General features: G+C 38.5%; 1 protein-coding gene across 2 annotated transcripts in view; it reads right to left on the reverse strand.

The window, feature by feature from the left end:
* Positions 1–11,768, reverse strand: part of P2RX1 (purinergic receptor P2X 1) — a 93,697-nt gene extending 81,929 nt beyond the window's left edge. For both annotated transcript variants that reach the window (XM_075194971.1, XM_075194970.1), the window contains exon 1: positions 11,417–11,768. In XM_075194971.1, coding sequence (XP_075051072.1) covers positions 11,417–11,553 — 137 coding nt within the window. In that variant the 5' untranslated portion in view covers positions 11,554–11,768. The remainder of the gene's footprint in view (positions 1–11,416) is intronic.
* Between the last annotated feature and the right edge of the window lie 8,995 nt (positions 11,769–20,763).

Genomic DNA, 20,763 nt, shown 5'->3' on the forward strand with positions numbered 1-20,763 from the left:
TAGCTCTCATAATAATGCAAGTCTAACCATAAACCAAGCTCAAGCTCCTTAATATTCCGAGACTTAAAAAATATCTAATTCTGCTCTTAAAATTCTAGAATGTAATAAGCCTTTGCACAAAGGGTCATTTATGAACCATACGAAATGCAAGCCTGCGCTGCTTCAATTTTTGAGCAAAAATTGTTTATTTTGCCAAAAAGTAGGTGTGTGATGTCAGAAAAGAGCATTTGCACTTCTGCACTTTCATAAATGATGTATATAAACATTTTTACATTTTGCCTGTTTTGGAAAGGAGACTGGTACCACTAATCTGATCTTTGCCCTGGGCCCATTAGTGTCTTAAAGCAGCCTTGATATGTGGAGACTGGATCCTTTAAAATAAGTGTAGTGAAATTGCCCAAAAGTTACTAAATTATGAAAAAAAGAGAACATAAACATGAAATGAATATTTAAATCCATAAAATATAACTAAACAAATAATAATAAAATGATAGTACAATGATAAATTATACCCGTCACATGTCTTTGTCTAAGCTTGTAGTATTTAAATAGATTCAATCCCATAGCTAATGATGAGGCATAAAGTCTTACAAAGTCTTCAGAAGTATGAAGTCTTTATTGCATTCACAACAGATGGGGACACTTCTCAAGCAGAGATAAGTGTCCCCTTGTACAGACAAGTACAAGCTTTTATACCTCTTAACAGCATATGTTATACAGTGTAATGGTCTTTACAGTTTCCTAATATGGTAAAGAAAAAATTGCCTAAGTCACATTGGCTACCTTGAGAGGAAAATCAACATACATCAACATTCTTTAAAGTAGGTGTGGTGGCATCCGAAATCTCACTTCACCTTATTTTGCTTGACCATTCTCATTGACCTTTCCTAAGCTTGAGGGGTAAATATGTTTGTCAAGTTTTCCCTAAGAATATATCTATTCAGACCATGTCAACTTTTGACCCCTTCCAGCTGAATTCCAAAGAGAGCAGAATGGCACACAAAACATAAGTATATTGTATTACGTAATTGATACAATATTAACCGTAAACAGTCAATATTGTGTCAATCAGGTTGGCTTCCATATCACTCCAGCCATCTTACATGACAATGGTTTTTATATGTTTAAATCATCACTAAAACATTTTCAACTGTACTCAGGCTAACAATTGTGTTTTAAAAACAAATTCATATTGTGGTTTTGGAGTGTTGGGATGACCCAGCCATAATGAGACATACAATTAGCAAGAGCTAATGAAAGAGCATCATATTGCCTGGGGCCAAATCTCAATAAAGGAGAAAATTAAAGTCTTTTGAAAGGGATGGAGATCAAATCCTTCTAATACATTTGGAAGGCAATATAAAGTTAAAGGAATTGTAGTCTGAGATTTGTGGTCTGCGACTTTGATAAAACATCTTTATTTTGTCAAAACATAAACGACCAATTGCAAACCATTGATGTTGTAGAACCATTAGAATAGAATTGCTATTGGTTAGGACATTTTTGAACAATTATTAACCATCTGACAAATTTAACCCCTAAACCTTTTTTCTGTGTTCAGTAGGTTCCCTTATAATACAATACAATACTGTATGACCAAACATTTTATATATATTTTCTTTATAAAAAAAATCAAGGTTTTTTATAACTGGGATTCACATTCCCTGCACCAGGCCCCATACTTACTGCGCTGCTATAGAGTACTTCTGTAATGTCTTCTAATTACGAAAGAAAAGGATTTCAATAAAAAAAACTTTCAACATACTAATAAAAAGTATATTAGACGGTATTTTATATATTTAAAAGAATGAAGCGTTAGTGTCATTTTGCTTCAGATCAAAAGAATGAATTTCTATGAAATTACTATCTGGCCCTTGTTAGGACTGGGTTCTCTGCTCAGTGTGCAAAGTGCTTGAAAGCCAACCTCATTGAAACAATTTATGTTATATAAATATTAAATATTATATATTTCACATTTATTTTGGGAAGCCCCATGGAAAGCAACAAAGACTACACCAAAATATTTCATGGAATACTACTTTACTCTCAACCGTGAAGTGAGTAACAAATATTCTCTGTACAGTGCTGTGGAATTGGTGGCACTATATAAATAGACGACGGTGATGATGATGATGATGATGATGAAAGCTGCCTGTTGGAGGAGCTCCTACTTCTAATTAAATTTGGAAGTGAGTTATCTTATCTCTTTTCTCTCATTCTTAGCATATGGCTTAATGATAATAACACAAATGTTAACACTGTCACATCTAAGGACGTATTTAAATGGACTAATTTTCATCTTCCACACAAATGCTGCCATGTTGCATGCTAATTGAGCCATAGTGTATGTAGGTGAGGAAAATTTCACAATTCACAAACATAAGCAGTAACTGTCCATTGTAAATTATCCTTATTCATAAAACAAATGAATGAATATGATATATATGCTATCATGAGTCAGGTGCACTGTTGTGCTTTGAAACAATAAACGTTCCTTAATAAGTTTGTTTTAGATTTGACAAAAGGTGTTTAAAGATAAGACACAACATTTTCTTTGGAGATACATGTGTCTCACAGGGAATGTAATTTAATTGTTCAGCTATAATATCAGACATTCCAGCCGTGGGCTGCACCAGGAGAAAACAATTATTGCCTCTTCTCAAGTTATATAGACATGAATCTACAAGAAATGTCCTCTCCTTATTTAACTTGTGTTAATTATTTGCTCACATTTAAGTTAGCTTAACAGGTGGTAGGCATATGTAAACCAAAAGATAAACCTGCCATGTACCAAACTTGCTTTACAACAGCAACTACACTTAAAGAATGCACATACAGATTATCACCTTTTTTTTTTTTAAAGGGGAAGTAAACTAGACAGTCACAGATCTACAAAATCTCAGTCTCCAAATCCTTGTTGTGGCACTTGCAGGTAGGTATAAGTAGCTGTTCTGCTTCTGACTGCAGACTCTTGCTCTCATACTATAAATAGGAAGTCCCTTTATTTCAATTTCTCTCTCACGCCTCTACAGTATATCTTGAAGTTTATAGGTAGATTTATCAAACCCTTCTAAAAAGGCAAAGTGGAGGTGCCATTCCTTATGAGATAAATCATTGTCATTTGTACTGTACTAACCCATCCTTGGAGAGACTATAAGTGTTTTTATGACTGCTGTACAGTAAAAGACTAGATACTGTAGAAAACCATAACATATTGTGGATGGCATGACAGTAAATGGGTTTCATGTTTGCTTTTATTAATACAAAGTTAAACCAGCATTGTAGTATTCAATAAATCACTTTGGGGGTTCATGGAAAGTAGGGGAAGCATGTTGTAAGTTTAAATTGCGTCTAAGGCTAGATGACCCACTTTATTGGTAATTGTATACAGATGGTAACAATATGTGGCAACATAACATCTTTATGTACTTCAATTACTTTAATTACAAATAAACTGACCAGAGTACTTTAACATTTATTTGACTTCTGTCATAAATCAAAGTTAGTGCATATAAAACAGCAGAGCTAGTAATACGCATGTACATAAATATTTGAAGTGAAACATTTGCCAACTATAAACATTTGACGCTAAAGCATTGTGTAATTAACCTAATATAAATGCACATTATTGTGTAAGAATGTTTTAAGGAGAAAGAAAACATCTCCAGATGTACTGTATATTTCTTCTTTAACATTGTCAATAAAAGTCCATGCAAAATATGCGGACAATGGATCCATAAGAGATTGAATTATCAGGGGGTGATAAAGATTACTATAGGGCTATCCAGATTAGAGCCCAATCATATACATATGTAAAATCTAGATTTGGATAAGCAATATTATTGATATAGGTATCTAATATCAATGTATAAGACTCTGCAATATACATAGCCCATGTAGAGGTAACATTGAGGCAGGTAGTAATACACTAGTTATAATATTATAAATATCTACCACCTGGTACTTAACAGATAGTGCTATTTTCATATAATCTCCTTGACACAGAGTCTATACATAGGACCATATGAGGATAATTGATCAATATAGTACTGTATAGAGAGCACTTTATTACCTACATAAGTATAGAGCTACCTGGATACGGAGCTCAACATTATAGATATCTAATAAAAACCTATAATAACTTATAAGGTGATTAATGGTGTTTTGACTATTATATCTGCAATAGCATAAGTCCGATATTTAATAAAGAAGATAATTGGTGCATACAGCAATTGATTTTAATTTATTTTATATTTCGCTTATTTAACCAACCTTGAATAAAAGTTATATTTTAATATTAAAGAAGCTAGTGCACCTAACACAAACTCTCTTTCTTTCTTACTTGATATATATTATCAGTTCAGGTAGCACCCCACACATATATAAAGATCATAAAATCAATTTATAAGTTTATAATGGGTTTAAGCTTCTATGATTAGTTCGACAGCATTCCCTCTTTTTTCTGTTATCAATACATTATAGGCATGCTGTGCAATCCCTCCCTCCCCCCCCCCCCACACACACACAGACTCACAGATGTGAGTGCCCATTAATATAACAAACCTAAAAAACAAAATTAACCTACTACAGGTGGATGTGAATGACTATACCTATATTTTCCTTATGCCAAACATGGATTTAGGATCCATTAAACTTTGGGGCTATTGGAGGATTTTCTGGTATAATGAATGGTCACTATTGATCCTGGTGGTACTTTATGTATTGCATTATTCATTATTTTTATTTTTGCTTATTGAATTGCATGGACATCCAGTATAAGTGTGATGTTCAGAGAAGCAATTAGTGAAGATTGCTAACTCATTTTAGGGTGGAAATCATTTTTAAGGGGCCGCTGACCAAAATATAAGAGGCAGTGATTGTGAAGATTAGTCTTTCGCTCATGTATTTCAAGTCTCTAATAAACTGGTTTGCAAGACATTTTTTTCGAGACTAACAGTAAACTATGTTTACAACCAATAAAACATCTGTTCAACCCTCAACTCATCCTGCTGTTTCTGCTTATAATACTCAATTATATACAAAAGAGAAAGTTCTCATACACTGACGAGGGCTAAGGGGTTGAAAGGTGAGCGACTCAATGTAGTCAGTCCTGAGCCTCCATGGGGGGGTCAAACGCAGGCGATATTGGTGGAACCCCATCTGAAAATCCCATAAAACACATAATTCTAATATTGTTATAATACAGTCATGGCCAAAGGTTTGAGAATGACATAAATATATTTTTTCACAAAGTCTGCTGCCTCAGGTTTTATGATCCCAATTTGCATATATTCCAGAATGTCATGAAGAGTGATCAGATGAATTGTAATTCATTTCAAAGTCCCTCTTTGCCATGACAATGAACTTTATCCCCAAAACAACATTTCCACTGCATTTCAGCCCTGCCACAAAAGGACCAGCTGACATCAGGTCAGTGATTCTCTCGTTAACACAGGTGAGAGTGTTGACGAGGACAAGGCTGAAGATCACTCTGTCATGCTGATAGAGTTAGAATAACAGACTGAAAGATTTAAAAGGAGGGTGGTGCTTGAAATCATTGTTCTTCCTCTGTTATCCATGATTATCTGCAAGGAAACACATGCAGTCATCATTGCTTTGCACAAAAAGGGCTTCACAGGCAAGGGTATTGCTGCTAGTAAGATTACACCTAAATCAACCATTTATCGGACCATCAAGAACATCAAGGAGAAAGGTTCTATAGTTGTGAAGAAGACTTCAGGGCGCCCAAGAACGTCCAGCAAGCGCCAGGACCGTCTCCTAAAGTTGATTCAGCTGCAAGATGGGGGCAGCACCAGCGCAAAGCTTGCTCAGGAATATCAGCAGGCAGGTGTGCGTGCATCTGCACGCACAGTGAGGTCAAGACTTTTGGAGGATAGCCTGGTGTCAAGAAGGTCAGCAAGGAAGCCACGTCTCTCCAGGAAAAACATCAGGGATAGACTGATATTCTGCAAAAGGTACAGGGATTGGACAGCTGAGGGACTGGGGTAAAGTCATTTTCTCTGATGAATCCCCTTTCAGATTGTTTGGGGCATCTGAAAAAACGCTTGTCCGGAGAAGAAAAGGTGAGCGCTACCATCAGTCCTGTGTCATGCCAACAGAAAAGCTACCTGAGACCATTCATGTGTGGGGTTGCTTCTCAGCCAAGGGAGTGGTTTCACTCACAATTTTGCCTAAGAACACAAACATGAATAAAGAAAGGTAAGAAAACATCCTCCAAGAGCAGCTTCTCCCTACCATCCAAGAAGAGTTTGGTGATGAACAATGCCTTTTCCAGCATGATGGAACACCTTGCCATAAGGCAAAAGTGGTAACTAAGTGGTTTGGGGATCAAAACATCACAATTTTGGTTCCATGGCCAGGAAACTCCCCAGACCTTAGTCCCATTGAGAACTTGTAGTCAATCTTCAAGAGGTGGGTGGACAAACAAAAACCCACAAATTCTGACAAACTCCAAGCATTGATTAGGCAAGAATGGGCGGCCAACAGTCAGTATGTGGCCCAGAAGTTGAATGACAGCATGCCAGGGCGAATTGCAGAGGTCTTCAAAAAGAAGGGTCGACCGTGCAAATATTGACTCTTTGTATAAACAATGTAATTGTCAATAAAAGCCTTTGACACTTATGAAATGCTTGTAATTTTGACATCTGACAAAAAGTTCTAAAAACACTGAAGAAGCAAACTTTGAGAAAACCAATACCTGTGTCATTCTCAAAACTTATGGTCATGACTGTACACGTGTTTTTAATACAAGCATACTCTCATGTAAATAATAGCTGTACAGACAATGGATCTTGATGTTCAGTGTTCATTGGGAATATTAGTATATTATAATGAATAATGCACCCTTACTTCAAATTCTTATGGAAATTAAGAGTCAAGGCAGATTTCTGTGACCTCTATAAAAGGATCATACTTTTATGCACAGACCTCTTCTATGACTTCTAATATCCTTACAATGTATAGTAGTTTCATCATCACCATTTCATCACCATTTATTTATATAGCGCCACTGATTCCGCAGCGCTGTACAGAGAACTCATTCACATCAGTCCCTGCCCCATTGGAGCTTACAGTCTAAATTCCCTAACATACACACACACACACAGACAGACGAACAGAGAGAGACTAGGGTCAATTTTGATAGCAGCCAATTAACCTACTAGTATGTTTTTGGAGTGTGGGAGGAAACCGGAGCACCCGGAGGAAACCCACGCAAACACGGGAATAACATACAAACTCCACACAGATAAGGCCATGGTCGGGAATTGAACTCATGACCCCAGCGCTGTGAGGCAGAAGTGCTAACCACTAGGCCACCGTGCATTATTCCTTATATTTTTAAGAGTATGTGGTACATGACCCATTAAATCAGGGGTAGGGAATATCTGGCCTCCGGGGCGTATAAGGCCTGCGACATCAATTGTTCTGGCCCTCTGCCACCCTCCGCTTCTCTACCCAAAATTAAAAAAAAATAAATACAAAAAAAACCCTATGTGACAGTCCAGAGCAGCGCACTCCTCTCCGCTCACGGAATGTCGGGCATAACGTCATCACGCATTACAGTTGCAGTACGGATCACCCAGGAACCAGCCACAAGAAGAAGAAAAGAAGACAGAAGAGAAGAAAGAAGGCAATAGAAAGGTAAGTGAAGGAGACAAAAAGCAGGATGAAGGGCACTGGATGAAAGAGGGGAGCAAATAAAGGAGAGGAAAAAGTAGAGTGAAGTTGATTATTTTTAAGTGGATAATTTTATATGGCTCCTGAATGATGTTATAAATATCGAAATAGCCCTTGGCAAAAAAAAAGTTCCCCATCCCTGCATACATTATACATAAATAATACATTACTGAAATTCTAACATTGTCCATGTTAATCACTAAGAGCATGCTCTAGGTAGGTTCATGCACTTATGGAGTAAGCACATTATTTGTGCTGCCATAATATCTGTAGATTGTATAGTGCTATTGAATATATTATGAATTTAATCCAGTAGCCCTCCCAAACTCAGGATCTGCCACCTTAAAATGACATCCCCCATCTTCTATAAAGTGTTCCCTGCAGCTCATAAATTTTGTTTAGGCGTAGACACATTTATCTCATACTTACCAACTCCCGGAAACTTGTTTCCGGGAGAGGGGGCGTGACTAGAGGGCGGGAGGGGGCGGGACGAGGCCAATCGCGTCATTTTGCCATCCCCCCCCCCCCCCCGTGAAAACCGTAATTTGCGTCACGGGGGCGGGGCCAAAATGATGCGATTGGCCTCGTCCCGCCCCCTCCCGCCCTCCAAAACGGCGTGATTCACCGAGAATCGCGTCAAATGACCATGGCTGCTGTGGGTTATTACACCCAATATTTGTAATGCTGCAGCCACTGACCATGGCTGCTGTGGGTGAGTACACCCAATATTTATGCTGCTGCCGCCACTGACCATGGCTGCTGTGGGTGAGTACACCCAATATTTATGCTCCTGTCGCCACTGACCATGGCTGCTGTGGGTGAGTACACCCAATATTTGCGCTGCTGAAGCCACAATGACCATGCCTATGCATTACATTTTTTAGTCATATGGTCATATTGGCAATGGGTAATGTAAGCACTGCCTGTCTTTTAAAAAACTTGGCTTGTATGGTGTAAACTAACGGTTACCAGCTATAGTCTGCTAAGGGAGACAAAATGCAAAGTTTTTCAATGGGCTTCCAGAACTACCAGGAAATCTGCTGTGTGTAGGAAAATATTTCCGTAAAACTCACACTTTTATCTCATATTATTGGTTTGTGTGAGTTTGTATGACAAAATTATCCGATAACTTCATTAGTGCAGTAACATTGTAAATAACATTATGGGGGGTATTCAATTGTTCGTCCGGACCTCAGAAAAACTTGCGCTCTAAAACTATTACCGTTAATACGGTAATATTGCGCGTAAATACCGTTCATACGGTAATTTACTCGCTGAATTTCAACTCGCAGCTCAGGGAGCTGTGAGCTAAAATTCAGCGAGTAATTACCGTATTAACGGTAATAATTTTAGAACGCAAGTTTTTCTGAGGTCCGGACGAACAATTGAATACCCCCCTATGTGTGTGTGTTTGAGGACAAGTAGGTGACATGTCCAAGAAACATTATGAAGGCATTAATAGAAATAGTGGTTGGGTACAGTCAACAGTCGGTACCTAGTGGGAATGAGCAACAGCAGGTGGGCTTGATGGCTATTAGATGTCTTGGTGTCTCTGATTCCCCGCAACAACTAATAATAATAACCTCAACAAGTAAAGGGATATGATGTGACTAACAGTAATAGAACAAAAATAAATCTGTAAAACAACTGTAAATACCACAAGCTCAATTTCAAGTTACATTTCGATGATATATTACTAATGTAACCTCTGTTTGCACCAATAAGGACAACATGTTGCAAATGCACCAACCACAAGCATGAAGTGAGGACAATCCCGTGTAGCACTCTGTCTATTAGAATAATATAACTTAAAGCAGGAATCCCATGAAAAAATTAGTTTAGTTAACATAAATCACTGTGGCAGGCTATAAGAAGAATCTTAGTAATTATAATTATTGCTTGGCTTGATTTTTCCTTCCTTCTCCCCCCTCTACCACCACATGACATGATGAGAGCCATGAGTCTGTGTACGTGACTGGCAACCATACTTATCTGCCAACTGTAGACATTTCGTAAAATAGATAATGATATGTAGGAGGACTGCTAAAAATTTACTTATCTTACTATTTAAAAAAAGGCTAGGTGAAAATATATGTATTTTATGAATATACTGTATATCCATAGAACAGGTAGCAGACAGCATTCTGTGAAAGCTTTTGGTGGCTATACATGGCAATATACAAAGTTCCTTCTCTCTAGAGCAGTGTTTCTCAACTCCAGTCCTCAGGACCCACTAACAGTGCAGGATCTCCAGGTGACCAGTGAAATAATTATACCACCTGCTACACTGTGTCAGTCAGTAATGAATACACCTGTGCTCCAGCAAGGAGATATGGAAAACATGTACTGCTAGGGGGTCCTGAGGACTGGAGTTGAGAAACACTGCTCTAGACCATTGTAACAATAGGGGCTTACAAATCATTGATATAGCAAGAATGCATATCAGTAAAGCCATGTGTGGTGTTTCTTGCTAGCATTTCCATAATATATGGAATATAATATGTATATATTGTATATGTAGTATAAGGACAAGTACCCAGTGGCATCAAGAAAATGCCAATGACACCATGTGTAAACACGAACACATATGACATGCTGTGTGTAGTCTGTGTGGTCGGCAAGGGGTGGGGGGTGGAGTTGGGTTTTGTCAATGGAGGACACCTCATTGACCCACTTGTGTTCACTTTTGAGAATGCAAATATATGGAGCATGCAGTATCTAAAATAGGCTGCTGTTCCACCATCGATCCCAACCCCAGGCAAACAGAAGAGGGTATGGGATCATTGGAACAAATAACGGATCCATCCCCATTAATGTTTGTTACTTTAATGGCTTTAAAAGATATTAGTAAAAGCATTCTTTTAATGTCAGTGGGAAACTGACCTAAGGAAAGTAATAAATAACTAGCATAAAAGTTTATGGAACAATGTAGTAAATGAACATAACAAAACTTAAGATAACATGTTTTTATTTCAATAGAGAATAATGAACTTAATAATTAATGTCCAATTAATGAAATTAACATAAAAAAATATATTTTCGCTGTATTGTAAAATAGGTCATATAAAATGTAATTTTATGAAAATCAGAGATACCACCCAAAACTAAAAACTTGTTCAGAACTTTGCAGATGCAGGTGAAATTCATTTTTTTGTGATCTAAGAATTTACCAGCCATTGTATGTAAAAAGATGCAAAAGAAAATATGCATATTTAATAAATTACACAATTTTCACGCCTGCAATCTAAAACAAATACATGTCATTATGACAAATAGGTTACAATCCTTTATAAACGTATGGGAATATGTAGTACTTTAAACTACAATGACTTTAGTTAATGTATCCATTGAAATAAAAAAAAACATTGTTATTCCATTACAGAATGCAAACTACTTCCTAACAGTTTACCCAGGATTAATTAGATAGGTCAAAGACTTTGGATTAGGAATAACTGATTCCAATTAGAACACTTCCTGTTACAGTATTTACTAAATATATTTAGTATAAATAGAAATTAACTTTGTTTCCAAACTTAATAAATACTGCCATAGAAATCGATGTGTAATACTCAGCTGGTCAGTAACAAATAGAATGGATTATTGGTATTCCAGTTCCTATTACCTAAAACATGTGTGTGTCCACTAGAAGTGCCATCAGTATGCTGCACTTACTGCTTGCCATGGGCACTGTCGGTAACGTGCACTAAGTAGTCCTTACCCAATGATGTAGCACAGGACCCCTAACTGGATGAATCTGAAGGTCAGTCCGACTTTCTTGTCCCGGACCAGGACCATCCTGGGGGTGTCATATTCAAAGAAAAAGTCAGAGATGGTCTTCTTTATCTTGTGCCCCATTCTATGCGAGGACGGGGAACTCAGTGCTTGAGGCAGCAGCTTGCTTCTTAGTCTGCAGGGTGGAGTTCCTTGATAGAGGATCTTGCTAAACCCTTGTTTGCTGAAGAGGTGCAATAGAAAAAGATTATTCCTCAGGGCATAGAAATAGTGTCCGGGACTCCTGGTGATGTGCTGAGCTTGAATATTGGCAGGACAGATGCAGGGGAGAGTTTACGAGAGAGTGGCTGTGTGAGCCTGAGAGGGGCGTGTGATCGTTATTCTCCATACCCCAAGCACACTATAACATATTTGGCAGTAAACTAAAGCCGGAATTTAGCAGAACTGGTTTCACTCCTTTCAGAGGCCCCGGGCACAGTATTCAGGACCCCTGACTCCCACTATTACCTTATAATAAAGCGCCTACTACTGGCTAGATTAGCAGCGTTTACATAAGTGTGAAGGAATGTATATGAGCATATCATCGATAGCACTTCCTGAATTTAATGTGGGAGAGACGTATATAGCAAACATTTTACTTAACAAGAATAATTTCACATAATCTTTACTTTTACATATCAGACCTTTATGTATAATGAAACAAAGTATTCAGAGCACAGTATTATGGACCGAAAAAACAGTTAAATATATTGGCTTTAGTCTTCAGTAAAATGTTTAAAGACATGAGGATTTACATTTTTACAAGTGAGTAGGTTTATTTACTTCTCACAGCAAGGAAGGGCTGGCAAGTTTTAGCCCAAGGGACAAGACCCGACTCAGCAGCTTATTTTAATGGAAAAAAATGCAGGTGACCCAGTGACCCAGCCCAAGGTAGCTCACTATGAGACTGGCCCAGGGGGGCAGATGCCCCCTGCCCCCCAGCCCAGCCTGCCCCTGTCGCTTAGTGAGGTAGATATATGTACAGTATGTCTTGCAAAAGTTAATGTATACAACTAAACTACTGTTTCACAAATTCAGTATAATCTGTACATAAGGCTAACTTTCAGCTTGTTACAATTATATTACATAGACCAGTTTGCTTATTGGGGAAGATTATTTTTTTTACCACAATGGGGGGCTATTGTGAAAATTGGTGTACAGGATAAAGTTAGTATTGTCCATATTACCTAATCAGATTCTGTCATTTTCTAGTGGCGTTTAGAAAATGAAAGCAAACAGTCCCTGTAGTATGCCTCCCTACCCCTTTATCTAATTGAAATAATACTATTGTACCTAATTAATACCCAGTTCTGCAGTTTCAACAAAAGTGTGTTCAATAATCCTCACTTAACAAAACAACCTCTGTCCTCCCAAATGGCGCATATGCAGTAATATTGGCTCATATATCCATGCTTTTCCCTGAAAAACTAGCGGCATGTGTAACATCGCAAATGAACATTTTCACTGCTGTTTTGGACTTTTCAAGTACATAATTTCCATATTGACTGAAGGACAAGCTGCATATAACATATAGACACAATAGGGTCTGACTGGATGTCTAAACACTAATTCATTTTTGCACACTAAGGACCTCATCTAGAGTCGGACTCAAAGTCCGTTTAAGAAGTTTAGGAGTGGGAGTGTGCCGCAGCTTGGTAGGGTATTACGAGTGGCAAGCAACCCCAGTTGCATCCCACTCTTAATAACCTATCAAGCTGCGAGCAGTTCCCGCAGCTAGCTAACTGCTTGTGCCACCTAATTCCTGCCGCACAGCTTTAGCCTTGTTGTGACGTGTGTTGCGTCTGTGCCTCACTGCGACTAGGATTTATTTACACGGTTACGCCTTCACAATTCCGCGTTCCTCCCATTCTCTCTTAGTCAGTCGCAAGCTGTCGCAAGTGTTAATTGCGTCCAAGATGCAGGCGGATTTGGTGCTTTCTGCACGTGCGTGATAGTGTTTTTTTGTTGGATGCGCCTAAAAAGGACTTTGCGTCCGACTCTAAATGAGGTCCTTAAAACACTCCTTTCACCCAAATCCTGTAATTTCGGAGCTTACATTTTCTGAAACTGCATGCACAGGCAAAAAATATTTGAAAAGTTTGCAAGCCCACAGAACAAGACATAGGCCATAACTTCCAGCTACTACTTTTCTCTCATCACTATAATGTGTAAAGTATGGAATTTTCTTAATTAATTTCTGCATTCAGACAGAATTTTTTTTCCAATGAATCCTCATCAATCTCTGAAATGTCCAGATACTTATGGAGTAGACACATGAATGGTCCTGATTCATTAAGGGAAGTAAGGCAACAAAAAGGAGTCAATTTTCTCATGGACAAACCATATAACAATGCAAGGGGTGAAAATTAGTTTATTATTTTGCACATAGTTAAATACTGGCTGTTTTTTCATATAGCACACAAATAGTTCATAGATTTATTTTTGCACTGAAATTTAAAGTTGTTCTAGGAGATGCACTATCCCAATTATAAATCTGCCATCACATTTTAAATTTTCCTCCCGCTCAAATGCAACATGGTTTTGCCAAGGTGCAAAGTTACTCCTTTTTTTGCTTTCCTTTCATTTCCTTAATGAATCAGGCATATATAGTTTGTGCAGCCATATTATGTGATATAGTGTTATTGAATGTATGATGAACTTTTAGCATTTGTTTCCAATATATCCTCATCAATGATGAGAATATGTTGGAAATACATGATCAAAGCATGATGCAAGAAATACTTTGTGAGGTTTTATCCGCTGACTTTGAAACTCACTTTTACGTACTGTGGTTTAATATCTATCTTTATTGCTTTTCAATGTTATGTGCATTTTCTGTATGTGTGTCACTAAGCTATTAAATGTATTGTTTCATGTATTTCACTTTTATTGCATTAAAAGCACACATGGGGAATTCCATTTACTTATAGAGATATGATTAATGATTAACTTCTCTACTGTTCCTTGCAGGTGCAGTGCTACTATATTATATTATGTCCCCTATATTATAGAGATTGTATAGTTCAGACGCAGAGATACTGGGTCTGAACTACACTGGTCATTGTAAATATAGCACCATTGGGCAGGTCCACCCTCCCCCGATGACCGCCCCCTTTCCTATGAACCAGGGCCATCTTTCCGACTGGGCACGATGAGCAGGAGCCTGGGGGCCCAGGGGGAAAGGGGGCCCAAGGCAATGAAAAAAAAAATCCTGTGGAAAAAAAAACAGAAAAAAAAAAACCTTTTGTGGTCACGATCCAGCTCCTTCCCTAGTCCTCTCTTCCATGAAGAGGGTCAGACTTAGGCGATTGAAAGGTAAGTTAAGATGGGCCCTAATTATATATGTATTATATAATATATATTATATGTAAAAAAAAAAGTGATTATATGTGTGTGTGTGTATATATATATATATAATCACTTTTTACACACACACACATTATATATATATATATATATATATATATATATATATATATATATTAGGGGAGAGGAAGGGAAAGAAACACTTCAGACATATGCGTTCCACCAACAGGAAGTTCGGCAGTTGGAACTTCCAGTTGGTGGATACGTTTCACTGCGGAATTTAAGGCTGGCGTCTTCGCTGCTGTCTTCAGTCTGGCTGTCACAGTGACAGCCGGGCTGAAGATAGCGGGCCCTCTTTGTAAGTGTGTGCCGCCGGGCCCCCTGGTGAGCCCGGGCCCGGTACAAGGGTACCCCCTGTACCCCCCTGATGGCAGCCCTGCTGCTTCCTATGTGTCCTTACATGTAGTTGTCAGAACTGGCAGGGCAGGGACTGCACTCATCTGTGTCTCAGGGCCTGGAGGTGACATACTGCTGTAAGTGGTTCCAGAGTGGCACAAATCATTCTGAATTCATTACTGGACAGTTTTGGTGGGTAGGGTAAGAGTAGATTTATATTTCAGAATAAAGCCAGCACTAACATATCAAAAATAGCTCATGGTATATTACACAGGTTTTCAGTTCCCTCCCTCTCCACATTTTCTGTAACTCGTAGGGGGTGCGAGGAAAAATGAGCAGAGTTTCCATCCTCAACATCAATGGCATGTGTCTCTGTGGACTGTATTCGAGACACATCGCGCTGAATTGAACCCCCCTCCTGTCCATACCCATTTGTGTTCATATTTGCATCTACCTGTGTAGACATTGTAGCTGGAGTTTTTGGATGCTGCCCTTTCCATTTCAGCGTGTTGAAAGCATGACTCTGCACTTGTAACCATGTGGGTGTGTGTAGTGTTTCTATCCAGGATTTTATGTATCATTCCCAGCATAGACACTGGGCAACATAAAGGTATCCCTTTTTGCAGACTCTCTTCCCGGAGACAGATTACACTAAGGCATATTGAGTAAAGTGCGCGCATAGAATGAAATGTAAAGCTGGTCTGTTCTTCAATTCTTTCTCTGACTTGAAACTAGGAACCTTAACAATGTAATATACAGGGGCTCATGTAGAGTTTGATGGACGTCTGTATTTTATGCCCATCTAAAATAGGGAAGGGGTGGGAAAGTGGAAGTTGAGTACACCAAGGACGTATTCAAGTAATTGTGACTGAAGTAGACCTGGATGCAGAGACATAAACACCTGTCAGGAGGCGTAGCTCTTGTGGGTGAGCTTACACCAATTAATGCAATTCCATGAAAGTCATGTCTGAACGCAACTGCCTACAATTTGAGAGGTGGAATGGGGGAAGGGAAGAGGCAGATTAACGTAGGTCATGTACAGTAAGGGCATGCCGAGTGAGTTCTGAAATTCAAGTACATTTGTAATTTAGAGGCACTAAATGAGGTAAGTCCCATAATATAAAATTATAAATTGTTAGTGTAATTATCTGTCTTTCATTATGTAAGACTATATTTATATATACAGTGGTCAAAGAGTAAATTTAGAGGTGGTGGCGGTATGGAAAATAGAAGTGTAAGTAATGTAAGTGATATATACTGCATATATGCAATGGTTGAAGTGGGGGTGTATACGGTGGTACACCACACCATCACTTCTCCTACTGCCTTCATCATAAAACTATCAAATTCCATTCACTTATACAGGGCCATAATGAGGGCGGTGCGGGTCGAGTGACCTCACAGGGCGCAAGGATGAGGGGACACAACGCCTGTCCGCTATATGCAGCTCCCAGGTGGTTCCATCAGACTTTCCGCAGTGCTCTGTCCAGGGCACTAAAATGTTAAGTTATGGATCTGAACCTCCATTCCCATTACATTTTTATTACAGCCATTTCTAATTTTACACTTTGATATATTATATATATATATATATATATATATATATATATATATATATAAAATGTATGAGTCCCTGGTGGCCATTGTATTATTATTATTGTAGATTTGTGACGCTAGGACATACAAGGGATACAAATTAAATGCCGACATGAAAACAAAGGGTATGGAGGAACGTGTTCATTAGAGAGCTTACATTCTAAATGGAACAGGGCACAGCTGAAATAAGAAAACAAGTGTGGCTTAGAATGGAGGTTGAGATAGTTGTGAGGGTACATTAGTGTGAATAGTATTATCAGGGATAAGGTAATCTTTAAGTGTGCAATATAAATCCTGGTCCAGTTGTCAAGTGTGCCCTATAGAGCCCTTACTCTAGTGGCCAATTTACAGTTTAGTTTTGGGTACGGCACTTTCCTCTGTGCTCCTGCCATGTCTAGTCTGGCCAGGTCTGATCTCCAAACCACATTCAACATCTATTTTATTAGATAATAGCAACTAATCTGCAATGAACTCTGACAGCCATTTAGAGATCAGCGAAAGACTGGAGAGCGACTGCTTTCAGACAATCATAGAATACAGTGTTCAGTTTTCTGTCTTCACTGAGCGCGGCCTACTGCAAGGTCATCTATACACAAAAGAAAGAAAACATCTGGACAATCTAGTTTCTTGGAAAAGTAAAATATTAACTGTTTTTCTTTGTATTAAATACAAAACACCCAAGAACATACTGTTTTATGTTGCAGAATCAGAGATAAAAGATATATAAACTTCATACACACCAAAGTATAAGCCTTATTTTTTATTTTTTTTAAATGTATTTTTATTAAACGGTTGTTAAACAGAAGACTGCCAATATTATATCATGGTGGTAGTGAAGAGGTACATCACACAAATGTACAAAAATATAAATAAGGCTAAACGAGAGAAAACTGATTATGTAGTAGTCAGGTCCAACAAAGACATTAGTCATGAGAGACTGGAGGTTTTTTGTACTTATACAGAGATTGAGGGAAAGAAAGGAGTAAATAAGGAGCTAGAGAAAGAAGGAGGAGATGAGGGTAGAGAGAAGAAAAGGACGGAAGCAGTTTGAAAGGAGAAAGAGAGAAAGGACGGAGTGGCAGGATGCGTCTTTGGGAGAGAGGAAGGGAGGGGGAAAGGATTGGTAGTGAGCAGGATTGATGTGTGCATCAGGAAAAGGGGGAGCGGTATTGGAAGTATGATATCCATGGGTCCCAAACTTTATTAAAGGACTTGCTAGATTTATTGATAATGCTGGTCATGAATTTCATGTGGTGGCTATGCCAGAGTCTGGTAATAACAGTGGTAAGGGATGGGGGAGCAGTTTGTCAGCAGCAATTTGACAGGTGGCGGTTGACATAATGTGGCTGGCCAATTTATTCTGGTGTCTGGTAGCCGAAGGGAAACCTAAATGGAGGAGAAAGAATTTCGGATCCAGCGGAAAGGAAATTTGAATTATAGACTCTAATAGGGATTTAATATCCCGCTAAAATGGGGTCAGTTTTGGGCAGTCCCACCATATATGAAAGAACATGCCCATGCCAGCATCTATCAGAAGAGTCGGGCAGCATTTTACAAATACGAGTAGGGACATAGTACCAGCAGAACAGGAGCGTATAAACATTTTCCTATATACAGACACAGATAGAGCTGGAAGGAGCATTTTCCCGAATGTCCATCCAGTTGTCGTCGGGAGAGTCACCCAGGTAATGTTCCCAAGCAATCTCATGGGGATCACGGCAGGGGGCGGTCGGGGTGGTGAGTGTAGAATAGATAATGGAGGTAAGACCGGTCATGGATGCTCGGCGTAGGTACAGCGTCTTAATGACGGTGAGAGGAAAAGAGGTCAAGCGAGATTTAACTGTTGTATGTTCGTTACGTATCTGTAGGTACCGGTAGAATGTCCAGCTGGGAAGCCCAATTGCTTGTATGTCAGAGAATTGAGGGAACGTGATGCTATGGGAGAGATCGTTTAGGTATTTAATACCTTGAGTATGCCAGGGAGATAAGGCAGCTGGTAGCAAGCCTGGTGGGAATTCAGGGGAATTAAAGAGAGGGACTACCATGTGGAGAAGGACCAAAGGGGCTGGGTGCGAAGAAAGGCCAAACAGTCTGGAGGCAGAATTCCAGATAGCCTTGGGACGACGTGCCCTTGGGAGCCAGAGAAGGGAAGCGGGGGTAAGCAAACCCAGGCCCTCAGCCTCGAGGGAAACCCATACTCTAGATGATGTAGGACCGTTCCACAAGACGCATTGAGCGAGTTGGGCTGAGAGGTAATATCGTTTAAAATTTGAAATGCAGCGGCGGCCTAGGCATACCTGGGCAGGTAGGCAACCCCACATACCCGGAGCCATATGTGGAGCCGCCTACCTGTCCAGATGAATTTGGATGTTTTAAGCTGGAGAAATTTAAATACATGTGGAGGTATACAGATGGGGCGGGGTTGAAAGATATTAAAGCCTTGGGGGAATATTAATTTTAACGGCCTATGCAGGAAATTAATTGATGAGACCAAGAGGCAAGGTCTTGGTTTATTTGAGATAATTTGTGGGGGAAGTTGACCTGAAAAAACTGGTAAGTAAGCCTTATTTTTCTCATTTTTTTAAATCATATTTTTGAGTTTTACAATTGCAGTTATATTTGCACACTTTTTTGTACATGTAAAGCCAGTGAGTATTTCCTGATTATAACTCATACAACCAATTCTCCAAAATCTGGACATTTGTGTTCAAATTTCATGGGCCAATTGAAGCTAGACTGCAACTTGATCCGATATCTATAAACTGACTGTGGTTTTCGTTACCATTCTTATGTTTACTCAAATAACATAACATTTAAGGAATTGATAAGCCAGAATGTGAGACAGGAAGAGAAGAACCATATGACAGAGTGTTCCTGTCTTTTATCTGTTGTTGAGCAGAACATTTTTCTAGACAAAACAGAAAGATTGAGATTATGATTAATTTGTATTTGACTTTATCTTAGTTGAAAGTTTAATCATATTTATGTTATGTTCCTAGTTCTGTATTTCAATAAAGAACATGACACTATGAGTGGTCTCATATATGTGTGTCACTTGGCAGGGCATAGTTTGTAATAAGGTAAATACTTGTATGACTGACACATAATATAACTCCTTTTCTGCTCCTGCACCTTTTTTGTCACATTCATCTCTGTTTTTCCAACCAAGATGAAAACTAATAAAACAGATATTGATATAAAACAAAGTATGCAATAGCAAAACATACTATTTATATCTATTGTCCATAGCAAAGAGTGTTCAATTAATTGGGCCATGCAATAAGCAAAATGTGTTTGATAATAAAAAAATATCATATTAACCCCAATGGAACATTAATCTATATATTAAGGTAAAACCCATATATTTTGCTTTTAATTTTCATTTTACAAATGTATTTGCATTATTGTATTTTTCTAAGGAACTTTCTAAGCAGCATTATGTTAATTAATTTTACATTGAAGGTGTTGAGTTTTTCTTAGTCTGGAAACCACAGTATTTTAAAAAAAAGTTGCTATGGGGTGGCTGGCATTTAGTTAGGGCATGCTATCATAAAAATTAACTTTAAGTTTTGCCATCTACAGTGTAATTGTCCTATTTATATTAAGAGCTGCATGTCACTAGTGTATTACATAGATATTATTTATATGCCATCATAATTTGTTTTACACAACACACTGGAGGTCATTTGCAAAGTGAAATTATAACTTTGGAACTGTTGAGCTCCTTGAATTATTGAAGTGCATATATATTTCTGCTGAGTAGAATTGGTTGATGGAGCAAAATAGTGATATTTACAGAGGAGTAGAAGGGCAGAACAGAGGAGTGGATGGAACGAGGGCATTCCGTGCAAAGTGTGGAGAAGACACACTGGTCCTCCTAGACATAGGGCATATTTTTAGGGATATATCTTGCTGTGTAGAGGAGCACGGGGCAATTTCTACTCAGTAAAATGTATGAATGATAACTACTAATTTAGCAAAATTCAGGAGATTAAA

This window comes from Mixophyes fleayi, chromosome 2, assembly GCF_038048845.1.
Source record: "Mixophyes fleayi isolate aMixFle1 chromosome 2, aMixFle1.hap1, whole genome shotgun sequence".
NCBI classification, from domain to species: Eukaryota; Metazoa; Chordata; class Amphibia; order Anura; family Limnodynastidae; genus Mixophyes; species Mixophyes fleayi.